Below are 26,211 nucleotides of genomic sequence, written 5' to 3'. Positions count from 1 at the left end.
ATAGGTGAAGCTTAGAAGAGAAATCCAAGACCTATAATATGGGAAAAGTAGTAGCCTGCAAATAGATTTTTAATAACTATTTCTACTTTCTATCTCCAGATGATAATTTTTCTTCAATCTCTTTCTTCAGTTGTGCAACTTTCCAAAAAGCTATTCCTCCCAAAGGTTTCCTGGCCTCTCCAAATTCACTCCTTTTCTGAGCTGTAACCTTCTCACCTTCTCAGCTGTTTCAGAGACTCAAATAACATTTGCAAATATCATATTAATTAAAAGAAGCAAGATACATAAAAATTATATATCTTCTTAATGCATGTGGTTCCTTCACTATGTCTTTTCCTGGTCAAGAAATAATGTAGATATTTTTCACCCCCACTAATAAATGCTATTTTTAAATGGAATACAAAGGAAAGACAGCTCATGTTCGGGTTGGAAGGTGTTTAAAACATGTTAGCTTCAGGAGTGAGTTCCAAGCCCCAGAGAAGCTTCTTCTACTTATACCAAACATTTTCACGTAGAGTTGCATAGAGGCAGCAGTGACAGTTCTTGGCTAGCAAGCAATTTTTGAATACCTATATACAACTATATTTAAAGTATTACTTTAATAAGCTTTAAAAAGGAGAAAAAAATTGAAATTGGCAATGTATTCTGTATGAGGCACTGTAATGACTAAAAAACACATCTTTCAAGTTTTTAAGTCATCTGTATTGGTGAAGGGGTATATGGCCACATGCAGTACCAGGAAGAGTGAGAGAACATACAGTTTAATCCATGTGGAATTTCCATTGTGTGACTATGCTGAGAGGAAAACAAATATATCATATTGAAGATAGGTCACGACTGACTTTTCAGATCAGAGGGGGTCTTTATTATCACGAATTTGACCTTCTGTATGGCAAAGTCCAGAAATTTTTCACTCATTGGTTCATAAATCAGGAGTATAGAGTTTTTCTGAATCATCGAGTATCTCCTTGACATTAAAAAAGTTGCTATGAAAGTATTAAGCTTTAAGCAAGTTAGTCCTAAACATAATCAGGCTCCAGTAAGCCAAAGATACTTGGATTTAGGTCTTACATATCAGAGTATCATTCCTTAGTACCAATTAAACAAATGAATAAACTGCCAAATTGGCTCTCATTACACACATGCTCTCTCTTGCTTCAATATCTTTCATACTTTTTTTTAAAAAAATTCTCTTACATATGTTTTGCAGTTTTACATACTGCATTAGGGACAATTCAGACTGAAAAAAAAAATAAAGTATGTTATTATTCAATTCCCTATGTGCTTTTTTTTTAAAATGTAGAATAACTATGAATAGAAATTATATGAACAGATTGCTAGAAAGACTGCAGAAAAGTGTGATATATATATATGGTCACTTGACTTCAGGAGAGTTTTGCAAGATCTTTTCACTTGTAAATTCTAACCAAGAAGGTGAACACACTTCAGTACAAAGGAAGTAAGTAGATCAGGTGCATGAAGATATCAGAAGTTAATAGAACCACTCAGAATAATATCATTCAGAATATTTCTAAATAATCTCTAAAATAATAAATAAGAAATCTTGTGTCCATACTATCAAATAAATTATTCAGCAGTGTTGGTCTGTACAATAGTAAATAATAAACTGAAAAACTAAAGTTTCAGAGGTTGGTACTAATAAAATTCTTAATTTAATAGTAACATGTGGAGCAGAATGCTACTTATGGATATGGACCAGGAATACTACTTATGTTGCCAAAAGGCTTTTTGTTAATAGAAATGACAGGGAGTAGTCCAGAACAGATTAAATTTGTGATTGTGTGACAACACAGGCTGACTGTGACTTTTGCATTTGTATAGATGCTAAATCTCTTATACTTTCCTAAGTCACCAGAACTGTTTTAGTTGATCTATGTCACCATAAGAAAACAACTCGCACTTTTTAAGAAAGTGCCTTTTTTCATTCTATTTGTAATAGCTCAAAAAATTCCTTTTAATCCCAGCCAGTGGACATAAACATATGTCTTACAGCAATGATAATAAGAGCAATAATATTATTATTATTAACAATAACAACAATAATAATACTTAAAATGTTCTGAATTTTTTTTTTCAATTTTCTTTTTTAGTCTTATTTTATAAGTAGTTAAATTATCTAGCCATTAAACAGTGCCTACTTGACTGCTTGTTAAGTTACATTAGAAAAGATCATAAAAAATAAACCTAGCTCTAGGTCATTCTTCTGGCTAACTCAGTGAGCTGGTTTTAGTTTTAAGCCCCTCTAACATGCTTATTGCAATAGTTAATTCTCTTTAGATTTCATTCAAAAATCTTGCCAGAGAGATAGTTAATCTTTTTGTACCTTGTAGGTTAAATACAAAAAAAGAGCTTGATATGATTTAACAATATTTCTCAGTATTAACACTGATAATTAAAAACTATCATTGTTTAAGACTGCTCTGTTACATAGCAATTACCTTGTGTACATTTACAAGTGTATCCATTGATATGATCTTCACAGGTTGAGCCATGTAGACAAGGTGACGAATTACACTCATTAACTTCTATTTCACAAAACTGTCCAGAAAATCCAGCAAGACACCTGAAGTAAACAACATTCCAAAGTGTTATACTGTGTATAAACATCACATAAAATATACCTTGTGTGGAAACAATGTGTCTAATATATGTGCATTAGCAAGACACGATCCCATATATTCCCTTTTGTTTTAAGGAGTTTACTGGAACTCTTCCAAGTTTCATGTTGCAACCTATGGTGGTCTTTTAGGGGATTTATGATGGCAAAATCCATCCACGAATTTCACATCTGGATCATAATCAAACATAACTGTCTCAATTACAGTTTACTGGTTTTAGCAAGCTGAATACAAACCTTTCTTAATGTTCTCTTGGGAGACTACCTACTGAAATAGTTTAGCTAAGTAACTGCAGTCTATGTTTGTAAAAATTGCTTGTTGACAAATATTGCACTATGTAAACTACAGCATAAAAGATAACCTTCAGGGACAATGATTTCATTATCATTCTAGATATCAAATATTAGTTATCTTGAAAAAACACTTCTGTAGTTTTGTGGTTGTAAATTCTATGGGATAATTGATATCAAAATAGTTCTATATAATTTCAACATACAATACTCACAAGACCTTTAATGAAGTTCAGAAATTCTTCTAATCTCATTATTGAAACACATCCTTGCACAGTTTTACTGATATACACAAATATGTTCTGAAAAACAGGGTCCCATAATGGTATTTACATGTACTATTTTGAGATGCGTTATACATAGATATATTTCACGAGACAATGTATTCAAAAACTGCTAGTAATTGGGTGGTGCACATCTTCTGTGTTGTCTTCGCTCTAATGAAAAGCATAAAAGTTTATGCCCTGCTTAGAGAAAGATGAGTACATAAACAAATTACCTTTGAGTAAATTCAGTCATGTCACCTACTCCTTAAGGTGTGAATACAAAACATATCATTCGAATGAGGTACCTGCAGTGTCTATCTTAAGCTTTCCAGACCCTGAAGCAAAAGAGAAGGAGGATGGACCATGAAACAGGTATGCCTAAAGGATCATTGCACTATGTATCAGTAATTATGTTTTGGTTTATTTTTGCTTTATTTGAGCACATTTTTTTTTATTTTATATGAAATACACTCTGGGTAATTAGAATTTGGGCCCCATCCACCCCTCCAGATTCTCTCTCTCTCTTACACGCTCTCACACACTCTGCCAACAACTTCTGGCTGTTGTTGATATCTGATTTTCACAGGAGCAAAAAAGAACAGCTCCAATTGGTCCCTCAGGGGGAACTCTCCTGGGACCAATCACCTCTAGGCCCCCCCTCCTTCTGCACTGACCTTGGTCTACACTGTTGTTCACGTGTTCTCACTGTGTTCTTCCCTGGCTTTAATTCTTCACAGAGCAACAACCTTCTGTTCTTAAATATGTCATCACAGAGGCATTACTATCACTCCTAATTGTAGGAGCCAGTTCTTTGCCATTTTTAACCTGCATCTGGCATTATCTGCAAATTGTGATGAAATTATACTTGCAAACTTTCTATTTTGCAATCATTCCTCACTTCCTACTAATCTCATCTGAAATGGAAGCTCTATCTTCTACTATGAATACAAGAGTTTATTAATGTCCTGCAGGAAGCTAACAGGCACTTGCCCTGGTTGTGAGAAGCACAGTTTCAATAGCACCTATATTAAGTATCACCCGCTGGAACTTCTGCGTGGCCCCGGGGGCCCCCCCCCGCCGGAACCTCTGCGTGGAGTGGGGCTGCCCCTGGGCCCATGCAGGGCCGCCCCCGGTGGTGGAAAGGAGAGGGAGAGCTTCGCTGGCAAGGCTTTGCGCCCTTGTGGGAGAGGAGAGCGGAGGCCTCGGAGCACACAGAGGTTTTCTGGTCCAATCTGGGGGAGTGGAAGGGTGCCGGGCGGGCTGTGCGGCTCCTCAGACTGACAGGAGGGCAGGCGGGGCAGCCCTGCATGAAGTGTCGCAGGTAAGCGGTGCGTGGGAAGATATGAGGCAACAGAGTGGGGGGAGGATAAGGTCAGGGTGGATAATGGTTTCTTCTGGGGTGTTGGGAGTCTCGGCCAGGCTAGGGCCTTGAGAGGTACTCGAGCCCTGGTGGGTACGGGGGCCGGAATGGTTTTGTTCATTTGTTTGGTTTTGGCTCACCTGTGGCTACTGGTATGTTCTGGATGTATTTGTTACATCCTGAAAGGGTGGTTAGGACAAAGGGTTGTTCCTGGGTATTTCCTTGGGATTGAATATAGATAGGTGGCAGAAAAGTAGGAAGTGAAACACTTGCCCTGATCGTTTTAATAGGAATGAAGCCTGCGTACTCCTATGTGGTTGCGAGCTATGCTGATGATGGTACATGCCTTCGGTAGGGTCACCCATGCCAGACAGGTCAAATCCGTAGGGCCAGATACAATACATCCTTGGGCAGAATATGCTCGTTAGCCTTCTGGTAGTCCTCCTAGGAGAAGGACAACCCTAATCCCAAACTGGGGCAGATGGAGCTCGCATAGCCCTGTAAGGCCATCCATCTAAGAGAAGGACACTCTAATCAAACCTATGTCCTGAGGACCTTGCTGCCACCGTCCAAGCTCGCTCGACCCCAGCAGATGAACCTTAGGATTAAAGGGTGGGTTCAGTTCCGCACATACTGCATCTCACCTAAAATATCCATTGTGCAGGATCAAAGGCCTTACCCACATTTGCAAAGCCCTGTAGTGATGGGTGAGGGTCGAAACGGCAGGTGAAAGATGCACTGGAAGCCACAGACCCAGCCCCGCATGCAGGCGGTTCAGGATTTTGGTCGTCAGAGACTGACCAGAGATGACAGTCTCTTTGGGCAGCACTCTGAATGTCCAAGCAACCTTTTCAAAGACAGCACTGCTTGCTTCACCCAGAGAGGGGCCTAGAAAAGGTGTTCTAAACAAAGTTCATCTCCCCCTTCACCTGGTTGGTTAACCGCAGCCAATGGGCATCTTCTACAAATGTGGTCACACAAAGATCAAAAGACAAAGCCATATACCTGCCTCCAAAGGTGTACCCAAATTAACTCTAGCATGCTGGAACATCAGAACCATGCTTGATTCTGCGGATAGTGGATGTCCCAAGCGTCATTCTGCCCTAATTGCCCATGAACTGACACGTGTCAACATCAACATAGCCGCTCTCAGTGAAGTTCGCCTTCACAAGGAGAGCAGCCTTAGAGAACATGGTGCCGGTTACACACTCTTTTGGTCAGGTAAACCCAGAACTGAAAGGCATCTCTCAGGAGTTGGTTTCATGATCAAAAATTCTATTGTTCCTAAACTTGAAAATCTGCCGACAGGTCACTCTGACCGCATTATCTCCTTACGCCTCCCACTACAAAACAAACAACATGTTGTCCTCTTTAGTATATATGCCCCAACTCTCCAAGCTGACCCTGCTGAAAAAGACAAATTTACACCAACCTGCGCCGCCTTACCCAAAAGCTTCCTGCAGATGATAAGATCATTATCCTTGGTGATTCCAATGCCAGAGTAGGAAAGAATTTTGAAGCCTGGAAAGGAATTTTAGGCAAGCATGGTGTTGGAAACTGCAATGATAATGGTTGACTTCTGCTAGAATTCTGTGCAGAGCAACAGCTCACCATCACTAACACTACCTTTCAGCAGAAAAATAGTCTGAAGACAACCGGGATGCATCCCAGATCTAAGCATTGGCACCTCATTGATTATGTCTTGGTGCAACGGAGAGATGTCTGTGATGTCCACCATACCTGCGTGATGCCTAGTGCAGAATGTCAGACCATCGACTGGTGCGCTGTAAACTTAACTTCAATCTTAAGTTCAAACCCAAAAGGGGCAGTATCCAAGGAGGAGACTCCAAGTTAACAATGTCCAATCAACCACAGTGAGAGACAGATTCCAGGCAAATTTCAAACTAGGCTCAAAAACCATTCCATAGATTCTACAGATGCCTCTCCTGAAACACTTTGGTACCATATAGAAAACAGCATCTTGCAGTCCTCTGAAGAATCCTTAGGGTTCTTCTTCAAGAAGAACAAGGACCGTTTTGATGAAAAGAATCAAGAAATCCAGGAATTGTTGAGGAAGAAGAGAACCGCTTACCAAGCACACCTTGCACTGCCTTCCTGTCACGCAAGAAAAACAGCCTTTCGTCTTGCATGCAGCAAGCTCCAACAGAAACTTTGTGACATCCAGAACAAGTGGTGGATCAATCTAGCTGAAAAAACTTAATTATGCGCAGATACAGGTGATCACAGAGGCCCCGAAAACAGCATACGGGCCTACATACCAGGTACAAAGCCCTCTACTCAGTGCCAATTGTCAAACGCTTCTGACAGATAAAACCTCCATTCTGAATCGATGGTCTGAACACTTTCAGACTCTCTTCAGTACTAGCCATGTAGTCCAAGACTCAGCAATTCAGTCCATCACACAACAACTGGTAAAGTATGAATTGGATACTGCCCCCACTTCAAGAGAAACCCTCAAGGCCATACAGCAGGTGAAAATCAGCAAGGCAGCTGGGGTTGATGGAATTCCACCTGAAGTCTGGAAACATGGGGGTCTTGCACTCCATGCTAAATTGCATGAGTTTGTGGTGCGCTGTTGGGAACTAGGCAAACTACCATCAGAGCTTCGTGATGCAGGCATCATCACTTTGTATAAGAAGAAAGGTACTAAATCAGACTGATTAAATTACTGTGGTATTACTCTGCTCTCCATTGCTGGCAAAATCCTGGCAAGACTACCCTTGAACAGACTAATACCCACTATAGCAGAAGGAATTCTACCTGAAAGTCAGTGTGGTTTCAGAGCTAACAGGAGCACCAAAGACATGGTATTTGTTCTCAGAGAATTGCGAAAGAAGTGTAGGGAACAGAACAAAGGTCTCTATGTAACCTTTGTCGACCTCACCAAGGCTTTTGATACTGTGAGCAGAAAAGGTCTATGGCATATTTTGGAACATTTAGGTTGTCCCCCCAAGTTCCTTAAAATGATCATCTCCATGAGGATCAGCGTGGCCAAGTCAGTTATGGTGATGTACTTTCTGAGCCCTTTCTAATAACTAATGGTGTGAAGTAAGGCTGTGTTCTTGCACCAACCTTATTCACAATGTTTTTCAGCATGATGCTCCAAAGGCCACAGCAGACCTCGATGAAGAAGATGGTATCTACATTTGATACCATACTGATGAAAGCCTATTCAACCTAAGGCGACTGAAGGCCCACACTAAGACCTTAAACCACCTTGTCTGGGAGCTGCTTTAAGTTGATGACACCGCTCTTGTCGCCCACACAGAAGCAGCTCTGCAGCGTTTAACATCCTGCTTTGCAGATGCTGCTGAGCTCTTTGGGCTGGAAGTCAGCTTAAAGAAGACAGAAGTTCTCTATCAAACGGCACCTCAGGAAGTCCTTCCATCATCCCCATATCACCATTGGCCAATCAGAGCTCAAATCAGTCCAGCAGTTTAATTACCTAGGCAGCCTCATCTCCTCAGATGGTAAGATTGACGGAGAGATAGACAACAGGTTAGCAAAGGCATATAGTGCCTTCGGAAAGCTTCATAAAAGAGTTTGGCGAAATAAACACTTGAAGAAAAGTACAAATATCACTGTTTACAGAGCCATTGTGCTGTCTACTCTCTTATATGGACCTGAGTCATGGGTCATCTACTGCCACCACCTGCATCTCCTAGAACGCTTCCATCAACACTGCCTCCATACAATCCTAAACATTCACTGGTCAGATTATGTGACTAATATGTCTGTTCTAGAACAAGCAGCAGTCACAAGTATTGAGGCCATGCTGCTGAGAACACAGCTGCGTTGGGCAGGGCACGTCTCCAGGATGAAGGACCACCACCTCCCTAAGATCTTGCTTTATGGTGAATTTGCCACTGGCTGCCACATGAGAGGAGCCCCAAAGAGAAGATACAAGGACTCCCTGAAACAACATCTCAGCCTTGGCCATATTGATCAACATAACTGATTTACTCTGGCCTCCAATCGGGAGGTCTGGAGACACACCATCTATAACGCTGCTGATGCTTTTGAGAAAGCACGCAGGATCACCCTTGAGGAGAAAAGGCAACACAAAAAGAATTGTGCCTTGCAGAATTTAGCACCTAAGGAGTCCTTCTGCTGTACCTTTTGCAACCAGACGTGCCTATATCATATTGGCCTTTTTAGCCACCAATGCGCTTGCAACAGACGTGGGTAGAGCCCCTTCCAAATCTTCGTTCGCGAAGCCTAGCCGTGATGATGATGATATTAAGTATCACAATGAAAAACTGAAACTAGAGGAGCAGCCATACCTCTAAGTGTCTAAACAACCTTGTATATACACAGGCTTAGAATCAGTGGCCAATTTCCACCTATTTGGTAAGACCTATATTACACGTAAATTAAACCCTAGTCATCTAAGAAATCTGTGAGTCAAAATGGTCCTGAAGTGTAACTATAACATTTAGACATTTCCAAAATATAATTAATTCCTAAATCAAGAAAAAGGTTCGCTGATCATTTTAGAGGTGCTTTCTCTTCATGCTTATGCTTTGGGCTACTGGTTGATATGAACACAGAATATATAGTAATGTATATATTATACAGATTAGTTTGTTTGTCAACAATTATTTTACTGAATATAAAACTTGAGAGAGAACAGATGGGACATTTAAGAGAGAGTAAGAATGGAAACAGAACAAGAGGCTGGGAATGTTTAGAGTAGGAAAATACAAAGATCAAAACAGCAGACACCTTTGAACACACGAGAGTCACTGAAGAAATGGGAAGTAAACTTTAAAAAGTGTGTGTTCTGAAATTTTATTTCTGTGACAAAAGACAAAAAGGTATCAAGAGAAAGAAGAGAAGGGTCAAGCCCTGCCCTTTGAGTGACAAAGTTGCTGAGGCACTGGCCATCTGGAGCTAGGAAGAGCTGGTACCCTAGTCATGCTGTATTAGGACCATGACTTTTTTTATGCCCATTTCATCTGAAAGTCTAAAAAAGCAAAAATTCTGGGGTATAGACTGTATGTGCTTGTAAATACTAATTTCCTCATCCTCAGTGTCGGTCTCCAGTAACTAGAGCTAATCTACCTTAGACTTTCTCTTCCTTTCCTGTACCCCTGCACTTCTGGAGGGTGTTGGGAGTTATAATGCATATATACTTCCAGCCCTATTCTTCTAAAGAAGTTGTACTTCTTACAGTTGGATCTTCAAAGTTTACTTTCACTGAGATGTTCAGTTTAAGAAGTTCACCAGTTATCACTGGATGATTCCATAACATGATGGTTGCACTCTCACTGTCCCCCAAAGTCCTGAGATAACAAATTGTCATGTTAAGCCTTGATGACATGAAGATTGTTTTGCTTATAGAGCTAGTTGGCAAAAAAATTCAAAGGTTTGTACTTTTCTCTCGTACTTGATGTCACAAGTGGTTGCAGATACCTAGGAAGATTCAGTCATTGGGTAGCAGTAATAAACCACTGCTGTCTGGGTCCTGAACAACACCTGCATAGTGTGGTGTCTGCATAGTTTTTTCTCTCACATAGTCTCAATCCTCTCTCTCACTACTGTTCTACCTGCAGCAGACTTTTTTCCCCCAACTTAAATACATTTCCCAGAGGTGCAACCACTGTCACTGATGATCTCGACCCTGGCCAGCAGTGGATCTATCTCGGAGCCATCTGGTATTAGCTCCGTCAGATGTAAAAATCCTTGCCACACAAACCCAAAACAGTTGTGAAGATTTATTTTGACAGATAAAGAATTCTAGCATTATTAAGATGAGTTTCATTATGGGTTCACAGAAGCTGCTCTTTGTTCCTGTCTCACAGGACTTTGTACTTTGATTCAGTAAAATAATTATGCACTGAAGGTCTTTTTTTTTGCAAAAAACAGCCAGGACGTTTAAACAGAGTAAGCGAGACAATATACAGAATCAAGGAACTGGTAGGAAAGGGTCTGGAGAACAGGTCTGTAAGGGACTAAATATAAAAGCAATTTGCAAGCTTGAAGATGGCCTAGCTACATACACAGTTCAAGCTAAAATAAAGATGACTCATTCAGGACAAGGGCATAGCAGTCTAAGGGGCTGCCTATTAATATAATGAAGCATCGATCTATAATCTAAGAAAGTTATATAGATACAGAAAGACAGTGAGTATTATTTATATGCGTTTTACCAACCTGTGTTTAGGAAGGACTAACCAGGTCATAAGAAGTATTCACAGATTTAGTAATTTTAAATCATAGTTTAAACATTTGCTACTATGATATTGATAAGCTTACAGAACTACAGGAAATTGTAATGTTATTGATATTTTATCAAACAAAGGTCAGAGAAAATACCACCTGCCTGATTTAAGTATCTCTGTCTCAGTGCTGTAGACATCCTACCCCAAGGCTGGCTATAAAAATGGATCAGACCCCGGCTAATTGTAAGTAATGAGAAACATCCTTGCTTTACATATAATATTTAACAATCTAATGTAGCACATAGGAGAATGATCACAGGTCTGCACTCCTGCCCTTCATTATATCAAATAAAATAATTAAAATTGCAAGTGCAGCAGGGAAAATTACCAAATTAAAAAAAAAGGGATACCTTAATTTTTTTTTTGGAATTTGGATTTATCAATCAATAATAAATACATACTTCTTGCAAAGAATTAGCAGAACTTAGACTGAGAGAAAGAAGTAATTATTTTTCCATTAGTTTGGAGTTCGTCAGATCAAACCCAAGAACATCAATGACATCAGCTTCCAAATCAAAGTACCAATCTTTTTTTTTTTTTTAGATTAACACTAAAAGAGCAGCAGAGGAATCTATTTATGAATCAGAACACATCTGAGGAAAGGTCTTCCTGAATGTCTGCTGATTTCCAGAGTGCCTCCTACTTTAACATAAACTCAACTTCTTAGACTCTTGTATCAAAGATTATTGATCAAAACATTAAATTTAGACAAATCTGAAACACCCCTCAATTGCTTTACTTCTGAAAATTATGCTAAATAAGATGATAAATTATTTTAGATTCTGGAAGGAGTCATCGGAGAAGGGGTAAGGGAACTTGACAAACTTGTTCAAGAGTTTTATTCTGAAATGGAGTTATTAAAGCCCAATCAGAATTTTGTAATAACAAATTTGGGGTTGCAAAAATATTTGTACTTTTTACATTTCCATATAAAGAGTGAGTAAATCAATAAGAGACTTCAACTCCTAGATGTCCTACAGAAGATCCCTGTTAAAAAACAGAAGTGATAACTGTTGTCATACTTACTTCATGTAATTTTACATTCTAAGGGCTAGTTGCATGCAAACATTTCTACTACACCAAATAGTACATTTAAAACAATTTCGAAGTGATTAATTAATAATTTATTAAGAGAATTAAATGAAGGGTTTTGGTCTATGGCAATTATGGCTGCAGTCACAGTAAAATTTTTTGTATGTTAGTAAACTTTCAAACTCAGAGCAAATATGTAAGAACTCAAATGTCAGCCAGATTTTCCCCTACAATTCTGATTTAAATCCTATTGTAACTCGCCACTCTTTGAGTCTGTTTTGTAACTCATCTTTTAAGTCTATTTTTTACCTGTACCCTTTTCCTTCTTTCCCTCTCTTTCTTCATCTGCCTTGTGACCTTTTAAAGCTTATGAATAATTTGTGTATTAGTGAGCTATGAGGTTCAGAAAAAAACATGGTTTCTACAACATAAAGTTTATTAGGTTTGTCAGGGAGCAAGGATTAACTGCAATTTTACTTAGAAGAAAACATTTATGCTGTAACCTTTACCTGCCTGTGTGACTTATTCAACCTGGTAAAATCAATGTACTTTGTGGACCAGTCCACACAATGAAATTTGTTTGGGACATCAATTTTTCTTTGTAAGTGTGAACCTTGACGACTGTGGTAATGTTTTGTTAATACCTCTCAGTTAGGTAATTAGGACTTTTGGCAGAATAATAGATCAATATGAAAAGTACATGTCCCGAGCAACTGTCTTGCCTAAAATAGTCTTGTAAATGTGCAATCTCTTTTGACATTATTCATGATTATTTTTCATCTTCAAATCTGCATTTTCTGTCCAAAATAAATCTAGTTAACTGCTCTACTGTAACAGGCCAGCTCTGTCACTGCAAATTTATGCTGGGATTGCTATACATTATTAACAAGCTATGAAAAGTCACTGGCTAAATGTCATGGAACCTGAGATATAGCAGCACCTTGGGATTCATATAGCAAACAGTTTAGTTTTAATCATCTTGGACCACAAGGTGCCTTGACATTTGCGAGGCAACTTTTTCCTTTTTAACTTCCACTGGTATCAGACCTCTATTATCTCAACCATAATCTTCAACTTCAAATGTGATAGGAAGTTGTACCTTTTAAATCAAAAAAGTGAAAAATTGATCAAACATGGACCTTATCATTCATTTAATCAATGCTCATATGCTAGCTTGGAAAAAAAAAACCAAACAGGAAGAGCAAGGAAAACCAGATAATTTAAACACCTTCAGGATTATTAGAGACATTTCCTGTGAAATACATGACTCTTGTCTTGGCATTACTGAGGCATGACCTTCATGAGAAGTATTAACGCTACAAACTTCTGCAAAACCTTTTTCATTTCAAAGAAAACAATTAATATGAGAACTGATTAATTTTAAATATATGTATCATTCCAACATGGTTTCTTAAATCTTTAATTTTTTTTTTTTAAATTCTTCTACAGTGACAAATAAATTCTCAATTTTTATCATACTTCGCTCTCTAACAGTTAACCTTTTGGACCATAAGTTTCAATTTACTGGAAGCCAATGCATAATTTTTGCCCTTTTAAGTAGAATTGTTCACAGAAAAAAAAAAAAAGACAAACATTATTTTATTTTACTGAATTTATTTCTCAACGTATACAACAGCAAACCAAAATCCTGACCCTATCAACATTGATTTGAATTATGAAATCTATCTCATTTGGAAGTTACAATGTGACGTTCATAAGGTTTTTAATGTTTAGATCGTTTGATTTCTTTCAAACTTTGCTGCTCTAATTTCTGTGTGTTCTTTTTTCCTTATCTTACAAATCTGCCTATACATTATCTGTACTGCCTTAACACACACATGAAAAAAATTGCCTCATAAATTAATATATATTTGAAGTACTGTCATCAGGTTATACATTGAATGACCACAACCCCCCATTCCCCATTCCCCCTACACCACGTGGGGGAAGGAGAAGGAGGCAGAAGAGTTGGAAAAAAAGGAGTGAAGTTAAGCAACCCCAACAAAAAAACCCTACCAACCAACTAACCAAAAACCTTTAAGACAAAATTACAAAATAGCATCTTCAGGTGACAATGCTTTTGGTCTATTTTTTCCTTCTATTTCTCACAATGCTGTAATTGATGACTATAACATTAAATTGATTAATATAAAGAAACCCCAACCTATTGGCAGTAGAATCTTTTATAGCATTATTGTTTCACTTATCAAGATACTGAAACTTTTGAAATATTTGTTTCATAAAGGTAAGATTATTAGCTATGGAGATATTACTGTGAAGCTGATAGAGAATTCAGAGAGGAAGCTTTTATAATTATCTAACAACGGCCAAGCTCCTCATTGCTTTAGAAGTAACTTCTATAGCAAATCACTTCAAGCTTTCTTCCAGATATTCCATTATTCTAAGTTTTGCATCATACATTTAAAACAACTTTCATAGTGAGTTTTACCATGGCCTTCAAGTAACACTAAAAATGTGGATACTGGACATGAGCTTATCTTGGTGGAAACTGTCCCATGTATGTTTTACCATCTACAGATTTTGAGCTTTTACCATATTAAGCTCAGATGCAGTAATTCCTTATGGAAAACTGAAAAACGAAGCTACTGCATCAAAGCAAATTATCTCCTGTGTGGTCATCCATCTGGTCTGAAGATTGTGGATGTTGGTCAATGATGCTATTAAAAAAAATAAAATACGTGTTTATTGCTTTTAGAGACCGAAAAATTGATAGAGGAAGAAAAGAACATTGATTTTGTGTGCACATGTGTGTGAACTCTTAGTGATTTCTGGGATCCTATGTTGGAGCAGCATAGATCTTTGTTGGTACTGTGGTTTCACTGTGGGTTAAACCCATTGTCTCCACAAGCCAAATGACTCCGTGTTCGAAATAATGTGAGTCAGCTGCCTTATCATTAATGCTACTGAAAATTCCTTCTCCTGATGTACTTTGAAGCATGTTTCTATGGAGAGATTCTGTGAAAGCATCCAGTAAGGAATTTACAGAAATCTCCCAAGAGCTTTTCACAGATTATTTTCTCTAAAACCCTTCCCAAAGGTGATGCTGTGATTGTTAATTTTAGAACACTGACAGTGAAGCTTCCCCTAAGCTACAAGTAAAGCCTATCATGCTTCTTTTTTTTATTTCTCTTCCCTTCTCTGCATTCTCCTTTAATGTACTGTCTAGAATGAACTAAGTTTATTTACCTCTGAAATAAAATTTTCCATAGACTGAAGTAAAAATAAATTATAGCTCTCCATGGTGGTCAGGAAATGTTAGTTCTATTTTAAAGAATTGTGAATGTGAATAAAAAAGAAAAAAATAGTAATAATGCACTTGAGTATTGGGATCTGGGTCTCGGCTATCAGCAGAGAATGATGAGATTATGTAGCAGGCCATGGACAGCAGGAGCTGGGAGAAACTCCTTATTCTGAGGATGCTTCCACACAAGACCTATTAATGTTTGGCTGTGTTGATTGTCCTGTCTTCTCCAGCAAGATATGGAAAGACTTTGTGATGATGTTATCAGACCATGTAGAAACCTCTTTGTTCTCTTCCCCCCATGTGGTCCAAGCTAAAGGGAAAATATTAACCAACTGTGTAACCGTAGCAGAAAACTGTGTAATTCTCTAGTTAGCATAATCCATCCCCTAGTTAGCATAACCCATCCTCCTCATTAACATGTCCTGCCCCCAGGACCCTTATATTGTGAAGCGCATGTTCAATAAAGATTCCAATTTCTATCCCCGAACTGGGATCAGTTAGTTAGTGACCTCTTCACTTGACTGTATATTTGATTTTAGAGGGCTTTCTTCCATTTATTCATCTCAAGTTATGTTTCCATCATATCAGCATCAGAGTCCCTACTAGAGAACGGTAATCTGAAGTAACAAGAGTAATCTTTTTTCCTTCTGTTTTCTTTATGGGAAAAGTCTTTCCCTTCTTTATGGGAGAGGTCATTCAATGATTAACATAATTTAGAGTAGTATGAAAATATTATAAGAGAAAAATTAGGTTGAAAAGAACAGTCACATACATAGTACAAGGGTTCAGATCTTGTAAATGTTCTGATTCTGATAGTCAGGAACTTCTCCATATTCATCATTAGCTTCTACAAAATATAGATTTGCAAAGGAAAAATGAATTTGAAAAATATAATTAATAGTGTCATTCTCTTGGAGAACTGCTATTAGAACAGGACCTACGAATCATAAGGTTCAGACCTTATCCATAGCCCCAGCTTTTCACTAACAATCAGAACTTACCACAGACTTAACGAAGTCTCTGACTGGTTTAAAGATATCAGACATTTATAGCTGGGTTTTGTCCCCATCTCTACCACATATTATTGCCTAAGATTTATACTTACAAGGGTAGATGCAAGAATGAAACTGATACATCAACACTTTTTAAAGACTGAAGGAAACAGAAGTAGCTTATTCTTCATCCTTTTATAAAAGTGACCCTGTCAGCATGATATGCTAGATACTCTAGTCTTGGGAATCCTTTTTCCTGGAGGAGGGATGTTGCATGTAGCAGCCCAAAAAGATTCAGGTCATTTAGACAAAATAGGAGCTGGAAGTTCTGCAACTTTTCAGCTTTCTTCTGTGCTTGAAGGATAGTTAACAGAATAGAGAACTTATTACCTCTATACAACCCCCCCCAACACAACCTCCCCCCAAAAAACCCAAAAAACCCAACAAAAAACCCCAACCATGTAATGATAAGGCAGTAAGGACCGTATTTAGAGCTTTATTCCTGACTATAATAATGTAAATGCAATGTAGGCTAAATAAAACTATTTTTTAACTACTCAGGACACACAGTATTACTCTGGACATTGTCTACACCTTTATGAATGTAAGGTAAATAAGGGTCTTTATTCTCAAAGAATGTCTCAGGACAACCACCACACATATTAAATATTTGCTAATAAAAGGTTCCATTCTTTCTAAGGTCATTCTCATTAAAGGAGACCTTAAACTTTCTCAGTCCACTTGGATTCAGTCTTTATTTTTCCTATGAGAAAATCAGATTTTACTGCCAGTAAAAACTCCCACTGTGCTTAACACGGACATTCTTATTAAGTGATAAATTATGTACTTGCTAAATCACAGTTGGTGGGGTGTGACAGTGTTAAAGGAAAGGTTAATCTGTGGAATATCAAGCTAGAATGAATACAGTAAAATAACCAGAATGGCTAAGCCTTGATGAAAATATATGAGAGTTAAAACACTCCTTTCACTCTTTTATTAACCTTCCCAATTGGAAACGAGATGCCTTTCTTCATACACCAGTAGTGTGGGCAGAATTAATGGAGGAACACTATGTTGTGTGTGTGTATTGTCCTTGCAGAACTGATGAAAAACCACCATTCAGCTGTTTGCTAAAATAATTCATATTTGCACTTAGATTTCACATAGAGCAAAGTTATCATTTGGTCAATGCTTTCTCAAGTAGAAGTCTCTCTGAGCTTTTTACTAATAGTTCTTCTAAATGAACAAATAAGTTAAGACAGGTCCTTAGCTGATGTGAATTCTTATAATATCAGTCTTGACATGTCTCTGCTATCCAGGCACTCATTCACAATCCTAGATACAACAAAACAGATTAATATCATGCATCACTTATTTATTCCTCATTTACTTGTCCAATTTCCTTGGTTTAAATTAGCTCCTTATTTGACTGTGTTGCAAACCATGCACATGAAAATGAAAGTTTTTAATCGGTAGATTTTATATAGATTCACTTAAAGGCATTGCTCCTGAATCTCGTCGTGATCTCTTTGTGCTGAAACAGCCATCAAATGATGATAAAAATAGTCAAAATGGTCTTCAGCCTATTCCAACCAAGACAGAAAATAAGGAAAGCAATTTTTATTTGTACTGCCCCCTGTTTCAAGTCATCTAAGGTCTCACAGTTTTCAGTAGGGCAAGGCTGATGTTTCCAGAGAGCAATTCATATATTTGTCTATCTATCTGTAAAGGTACTGCTGTGTTGGTCAATGTGGCTGGATTCCTAGTAGGGAATATATCTGCATTTTTTGAATTTGGACACAGCCCCACTCCTGATTGGATGTGTAAACGTAAATATCTAACAGACTAAGAGGAGAAATCCTCTGGCCTTGCTTTAAGATGCACAAGATTCTGCTCTCTTACTGTTCTTGCTTCTCAATTTGGGGAATGAAATGAGAGAGCTTTGGGGAGTTGGCATCCTTTCTCACTGTCTCAAAAACTTGCAGAAGTCGAAGCAGCTAAAGAAGCTGAAGTTCTTGGTCATTGTCTGCAAATTCTGCTTATGTAAGTAGGATTGCAGGCTAGTTTGCTTCCACTGACTGCTCACAGCTTCATACTGTAACTGATCTGTGTCAGGACCAGAAAAGGCTGGTGTTTGATTTGTATTCCAGCTGAGGTGCTCAGTTTTGTCGTGGAGCTTTTTGTTGAGTTTTGTAATTATTTTTTTTGTCAGGCTGTTCCTATATTTTTCTTTTGTGAACTACTACAGAATCTAATGTGATAGAGCATTTGCAAGATTTCACACTCCCTTACATCGAGTGTTTGACTTAAACTCCTTTGTTTATATTAACTTTCAAAACAAGTGAAGAGCTCACAAAATGCTAAAGGAGAAAGGAGAACAGGAGAAAAGGGTTGTTACCCAGAGAGATACCCTTCTGATATAAAATGTTCTGTACTACTTTAATTAGTCTAATTTTTTAAGTATTATTTAAGACTTAAGTACTTCCCAACTCTGCAAGATAGTGTCATGGTTTGAGATAGTCCCAAAATCCAATTCCCTAGTCTAAGCCCCCTCCCACATCTCAACCTAATGTGAGATGGTTTTTTTTTTTCCAGACAAAACACACCAGACTCAGAATGGGGGAAAGGGAATATATTACAATGACTGTACAAATAAATACTATAACACATTATACACACAATCACAACTATCTCTACCATGACATATAGTATTTACAATGGATCAGATCTCCTCTCCCCTCCAAATAAAAGTCCAGGAGGGAAAGAAGGAGAGATTCCTTCCAGTCCTTAAGGAGCAGCATCTTCTAAGGCAGCAGGTTCTCCTCATCTAAGGCAGCAGGTTCTCCTTCACATGCATGCAGCAGTTGTGGCTGGATTTCTGCCAGCACTCACAAGGGAGGTATCCAAGCTCCCTCGGCCCCTTGACGCAGACAAAGGGGTCTTCCGTGGGCTACATAACCCCAGACAAGGTCGTTCCACCATGTCATGTCATGAGACACAGGGGGGTCTTCATGACGGTCTGGAATCTCCAGGAGATTCAAGCTTCTTGCAGGGCCTCTGTGCCCTGTCTCTCAGGTTGCCACCTTGGCAGCAGTGCAAGGGGGGGGAGCCAAGGTCAACTCCCCCTGCATTCCTCTCCGTCCCAGTCCAGCTTCCCAGTACGCTCTGAGCTTCTCAGCTCCTCTCTCTCTTCGATGCTGCATGTCCAAAACTGCTCTCCAAAATAGGAGTCCATGTCCCTCTTCTCCAAGAGGTCTCAAAGGAGTTTTGGGGGGGAATCTGGTATCAGTTCTTACCCCCAAATTCTGTCTCTCAGCTGCTGGCTCTCTTTTGGCTCTCTGTCTCCTTCTACGAGTTCTCTCCGTGTGCTGCATGTTGTTTCTGCTGCTCCTCCCGTTCAGGTCTTATCTGTCCTGGCTCTCTGCCATCGTTTCTCTGGTCAGCCCCGGCTGCTGCTCTGCGCCCATGGAGAAAACATCTCCCGGCATAACTACAGGCACCTAGCCCAGCTTTATGCTGTTCCAGGTCCCCGCAGGCCCCCGCTGGGGGCTGGGGGTCAAAGCCCCCCTGTGGGGCTCAGAGCCCCTTCCTCGTGGCTCTACAACATGGCCACCTCTCCTCAACAACCCAAAAACTACAACTCATCTCTTCCGGTCTGGTTGTGGTATGTTGACATTTCTGCAGGAGCGCCCATTGGACAGAACTTCAAAACTTCCAGGGGTTTCCACCCCTTGGGGTCTACCACTTTTTCTTAGCCTCTGGGGGAAAACAAGATCCAAACCACTACATATAGTCATAATACAGAACTGGGAGTACCCTGTTAAGCAGGCTGCTATTTACTTTCAAGATCAACCTCCCTATTCCCCTTAGCTGATTGCTAGAATGCCAAGGGATCATTTCACAGTGGCAGTTTCAGTTGCTTCTCAGTGTTAGTAATTTTTACTGTGAATGGTTCAAAACCAAGTGAACAGCAACAAATTTCATTTGAGAATCTATTCTCAGTTTTACAAATAATATCAACACAGTTTGTCCCATGTCTCACTTTTGTAGTCCTTTAGCTTAGTAAATATGGTACTGCTGAACAAGAAACCATAGGGTTTCTTCCAGCACGGCAAGGCCACTGGACTGGGGCTTATCAAGCATGATTTGTCTGGACTTGTTTTATGTTTGCCTGGAGCTTTGCTTTAGCTTTTGTAGTTGTAGCAGACTGTTATCTAATTTGTTTGAGTTTTGTTTTTCTTTGTGGAATTGTGTGGTGATATGTGTCTTCTATAATAATTCTGATATAACTCTGAGTAACAGATAGTGATAACAAGTGCCTAGTCTAGTGCCACTAGTCTAGTGGCACATTCTATCGTGCATAGAATAAATTATGTGTTACCGTGTGGGGGTTTGTTATTGGACTAATACTTATTTGGCAAGACTGTTATGATTCCAATTAGACCTACAGTAAATTCTTGGTTTTACATAAAAAGTACGTTTCTCATGCAGTTGAGACACCAAAGTTTTAATGCTACATGCTGGGAGAGGCAAACAGACTTAAAATTTCATTGAACCTTTTTTCCCCTCAGCTTTTTCTCATACCTCTAGTTCACTCTACAACTACAGGCTCTGCTGGGTTCTTCTAGCATTAAGCACTATGAAATTTGGAAGCACTGACAAAAACCAATCCCAGATTGACTCACAAAAGTGAAGTAATAGCGTCACCTGGAAAGAATGCTACTTTACAGAATACTAGATTGGAAGTAACCTCAAAGATCATCTAGCCCAACCGCTCTGGGCAAAAGCATTATTTAGACAAGATACCTCAGCACACTGTCCAGTTGAATCTTTAAAATATTCAATGTTGTCCATTCAATGTTGTCTTTCCTGGCAAGATTATTCCGATGGCTGATTATTTTAATCTTGAAAAAATGTCCTCAGAATCTCCTCAGGAACAACTTGCACACATTACCCCTCAACTTTTCCATGTGAATCCTTGAAAAAAAGAGAGTCTCCACCTTCTTTGTAGCCACTCTTTGAACACTGGAACATGGTTGTCTCCCCCATAAGCCTTCTTTTCTCATTCTCCATTCAAACTCCATTCAAACAAATGGAGTCAAACTCCGTTCTCTTTGCCTTTCCTCACAAGGCAGGCTTTCCAGTCCATGTTCATGACTAATAACTGCTGCTGTTTCTTTGGCTGAAGTGAGAAACACTAAAAGTTTTCCCACGGTGGTGGTCAGAGGAGAAAGTGAACTACCAAGCAAGAACAAACTGTGATATATAAAAAATGTCTTTAATGGGTAGGAAAAACTCATTTAAAAAGAAAGCTTTTCCTTAGATTCCCCCAAAGCATGATCAGATAATATTGCAATCTGCCCATATCCCTAGCATCCACAGCAATTTCTGCAGAGCAGACATTTCAGGAGAGCTTATAGCTTCATTTAATAGTAGTAGAGAACACTGTCAAGTCAGTTTATTTATCAAGGGACACATTTGACTGCCCTCAATGTAGTTAAAACTCTTAAAAACAGCATTTTTACAGAAAAAGTCAGAGTATCTCTTTGAAAGGTTGGACAAAGCTATAACAGTTCTTGGAGAGCTGAAAATACAATAAAAGAAATTAGTGGGAAAAGAGAGAAGCTGTTAAGAACCACCCAAGTTCTTAAGAACAAGAACAAATATTCTACTTAGTGTGCCATTTGTAACATGTATTTATTCTTTATTCCAGATGACTGTTGAAGAATTATGTAGAAGAATATTACATGTCAGTTCTTGGAAAGATTATGTAGATGTTAATGGGGATAAAACAAGAACTGATTTTTAAATAAGAGGCCCTCACACTAACTAGAACATTAGTTGATTTTCTTCTTATACTGTGTAATTGTAAGGTCCTTCATAGAGACAAATCTTTAGACTTTCTTATAATACATACCTTTTATAACACATACAGAAGGATTGATTAGCTATAGTGTGGGATTCAGTCACCTACAGAGATATTAAGTAGCCATTTCAGCAACCTAATGTATTGCATGAGGCTTCCTGCTACTTTTCCAGAAGTGCTTAGCTGTCACAGAGGTCCCCTACCATAGTTACCATCCTGTGTGTGTCTCAGATTCAGAAGGGAAATTACAGTTGAACTTAACACCTCTTGTTCTCCAGTAAATGCCATTTGTGCCACTAACAATAGAATTATATGGGCCCTACATTGTCCTGACACTACAAGATCTCAGAATTTGTCTCAGCTTGTTTGGATCTGAACTGGATTTGCTTTGTTGTAGCATCTATGCTGAGCTCAGTGACTGCTGCCTTCCCTGTTCCAGCTTCAGCTCTGGGGACGGCCCCTCTGGGAACAGTGTCACATTCACCCTCCAAGTCACTGCCAGACAAACCATAGACTTTTGTGGGTGGGTGGCTACATTATAGAAACCCAAGTGGACCCAAAAAAATGAAAAGGAAGGAGCCCCCACCTGCAGCATCAAGCTCCTCCTCACAGAGAAGACATCAGCATCCTCATGGCTTGCACCAGGTTTTGTATAAGGAAAACTTTTGTATAAGGAAAACTTTAAATGTCAGCATTTATTGCATGGAGAGATACTGGAAGTGTAAGAACAATGCCAAATAAAAAGGCAGCTACTAAAAAAAATTTGAAAATTCCCGTAACAACTCTAAACTGTATTTGCTAATGTGTTTTTCTGTATTAACTAGGTAATTCAGAGCACCACGATGATAAAACTAACTCATGGCTGCACTATGTATTTTTGATTCCCCTTTATCCATCCTAACACCGATTGCAACCCTGTATATACAACAAAATGCTGCCTATTGCATCACAGGACAGTTCCCATGCCTTCAGTCACTTCCATTGCATTCCACATCTCAAACCACAGTACGGAATGCAGTGCTACGCCTGACTTTATCTGATGAGGTAAAAGGCTTAAAACTACTGTAAAATCTTCACTGCAGAAAGTGATATTGGAAGTTAAAATGATTAAGTACTCAGGAACAACAATTAGCATTTACACCTGAAGATTTGATTTAACTGATTTCCTCTTCATTTATTTGTTCTTTCCTGGCACTCACAGCACTATCATAAATATCTATTAAGAAAGTTACCCAACACTTGGTAAGCTACTTCTTTTATTTCTTTTATAACTTCTTCAGAACTTAATCACGTGAGTCAGCCATGTCCCTGGGACGCAGTGCTCCACTCCATGGGTGCTCATGAAGGTGAGCCACTCCTCAGGTACGAGTTCACAGAAGGAAGGAAAACATGGGAGATAACTTAGACTTCCCTGCTGGCTCTCAGGAAAATGCTCTTTAAAGATGTCATGGCCTTGTAATGAAGTTCATCTATTCTATGAGTATGAAATTTGACCTGCACCTTCCCTCCCATAAAATCTGCCTCCAGGGGAGTGAAGGGGGAAATGGAGACTTAAAAAAAAGGAAGCCCTCCCCCTGCCTCAACTACTGGCCTATCAGGAAACAGCTAACAAGCAGGCTCCCAGCAATCAGGTAGTGGCTTGCAGAAACCTCTAGCTGTGGAAGCCCCCAGAAGATGCCAGAAGAGGTGGATAGCTGCAGCCTGGATCCAGGGCAGAGCTAACATAGGATGAGGAATAACCTGCTTCAGCTGCTGCCGGGGCGAGGAAAGGCTGCTGGAAGAAATGGAAACCAAAGAAATGGAAATGAAACCTGATGCCCAAACTCTGCTCTGAAAACAAAAAGCAGACAAAAAAATAAAATTTATATAAATAACCCCCATAAACACTTAGGGAGGAACAAATGCTATCCAAATAAAGTATTCACAAACTGCCTGAGAATGGGACCTCCATCACCAAAACTACTGTAACTGGGAGAATTCCAACATAAACCTGCCAAAAAAAGTTCACTTTCTGCCTTTCTTCTACACCTGGATGCACCACCCAGACAGTTCATGCCATGTGCTTGCACAAGAAGGGGTTGATGAAGGAGAAAAATGCCTTCTCATGGTGGAACTGGAGATGGGGCACGTGTGTGGTGAGTCCATGCTCAGGTGATCTCCAGAGGACTTCTCAGACCATCCTAGATGGCAACCAGAAATGTCCTACTTTTGCCTCACCTTGTACTGAAGCTGAACTAAGTCAGTAGAGACTGAGTTCAAACTCTGTAAAGGATCCTTTGTCACCTTTATTGAACTAGAGAAACTACAAACATAACCGCTTTTGGGAGATGTTTTTTTCAGGATGACACTAGTCTGTTCCTTCCTCCTTGTAGATTTTGTCTGTGAACTAAATTACTGAAAATCATGAGTGTGAAGCTCTACACCCAAAGTCTTTTTGCCATATAACCTCCCCCCCAAACTTCAGTCTCCTCGAACCCTCTACAGTACATTTTACAGTAGTGTAAAAGAAGCCACAGACACCCTACTGTATTTTGTTGTTCTTACTGACTCTGAGCACATCATACAGAAAGGATTAAATTGCTCCAACCCTTGCAGTGTTTATGCCTCCCTTATGCTACTGTTCTCTCACTTCAGCCAATTTGGAATGCTGGGACCTTGCACAACTGAACTAAATGGCTTTCTAAGCCTGATCAGCTCATTCTTTTGAAGTCAATAACTGCTCACTAGGTAGAAGTTATAAGTAATATATATCTCTTTGTGCCTCTTGCTGACAACAAGAAAAACATTAATTTAACTTCTTTGGCTGAATGTGAACTAAAGCCTTAAAAAGAAGATGAGTGACTCAAACTACTTTGCTGCTGTTACCCTGTAACTCTCAAAGAGAAATGAAATACTGCAGGGATTCTAGAACGGTGCCTTTCACAAGAGAGAATAATTTCAGTTACAGTGTGCCAAACCATACAAAAATACTAGTTCAGTTTTATGTACATTATGTCTCCTTGACCCTGCTCAATTCTTAAAAGGATACATATGTTTACAGGACTTAACAAACAATTTATTTCTAGCTGACTTCTCTCTGGCAAAGAAACCACTACTGAAGTGTTACTTTTTTTCCTATAGACTGGAATCAAACCACTGATACATTTATTGTTGTCACTGTTATTATCATTCATATGAATGCAACATCAAAATAGCCAGATCACCATCTGTGAGCCTGTACACATGATAAGAGAAAGTGCTAGCAGTACAAATAGATGAAGGCAGAGGCATGAAGCACAGCCAAAGAGAATAGAGTTACTCAAGGTCATCCAAAGTACCAGTGAGAAAGAGCTGAGGTTTTATGCCCATAAAAGTCCCTGAGGCATTCCATATGGCAGCCATTTTGAAAGTAACATAAACAACTTGCCAACCTAAATTTAGGATGTTATTCTACCTAATGTAATACCCTCTAGCTTTTCTTTTTTTTAACGAATCTGTAGTGACTTGCTAATCCTATCTGATATAAATACAGAATAATCAGAAGTAATAATCAGTAATTGATTAATTCTGATGTTGGTTATGATGATTGGTATTATATTTCTCAATAGTGCCTTGTAGAACATTCAACAGCAATGCAAATGATTAATCAACATTAAGAGACATAGTTGTATAAATAAACTCCTGTGATTTTTCAAAGTTTATTTTTTTACGTATATGTACATAATAATACAATTAACACTGAATTAATTCAGAACTGAGTATGTTTATTAAGATATGTAATCACTTCAGATGTTTACAACTACTTTTGTCATATTAATTAAAAGGAAAAATTTAGGCCATTCTTTATGTTTTCAGGCTGCCTTTCTTAAAAAATTCCACAGATGGCATTTTTGACTACTGCTCTGCAGTAATGATTTATAAAAGTTGCATAGAGGCTTATGAACCCCAGTTAATATTTAAAGCCTGCTTTCAGTGGCAGCAGGAAATGATCCATCTATGTCAATAGTAGAAAATAGCAGCAACAAAAGTTTCCTTGGGAGGTATGGCCTTTTGAACACAGGGCAGTTCACATGCCTTGTTGAGACCTGTTCAATGGGTACCCTGTGTGCACACAGTGCCTCCTCTTCTGTTTAGGCTCTATTCATCACACTTCAAGCTTTCCATATATCTTCATTAAGTCTTATGTGGTTGACCTGTGTGAAACTTTGCACTCTCAAGAAGAAATACCTCTAACCACCCTAACTCCTGCTTTCATTTCTATACTTGTACACCAAGAA

At 38.9% G+C, this 26,211-nt stretch overlaps 1 protein-coding gene across 1 annotated transcript in view; it reads right to left on the bottom strand.

Annotated features, from left to right (window-relative positions):
* EYS (eyes shut homolog) overlaps nt 1-26,211 on the bottom strand; it is a 766,416-nt gene that overhangs the window by 350,818 nt on the left and 389,387 nt on the right. The window contains 1 exon segment of the mRNA XM_018077885.2: nt 2,460-2,584. Within this exon segment, the coding sequence (XP_017933374.2) occupies nt 2,460-2,584 (125 nt within the window).

This window comes from Manacus vitellinus, unplaced genomic scaffold (assembly GCF_001715985.3).
Source record: "Manacus vitellinus isolate BGI_N305 unplaced genomic scaffold, ASM171598v3 scaffold_4_pilon, whole genome shotgun sequence".
NCBI lineage: Eukaryota > Metazoa > Chordata > Aves > Passeriformes > Pipridae > Manacus > Manacus vitellinus.
This window is presented reverse-complemented; position numbering and strand designations above follow the sequence as displayed.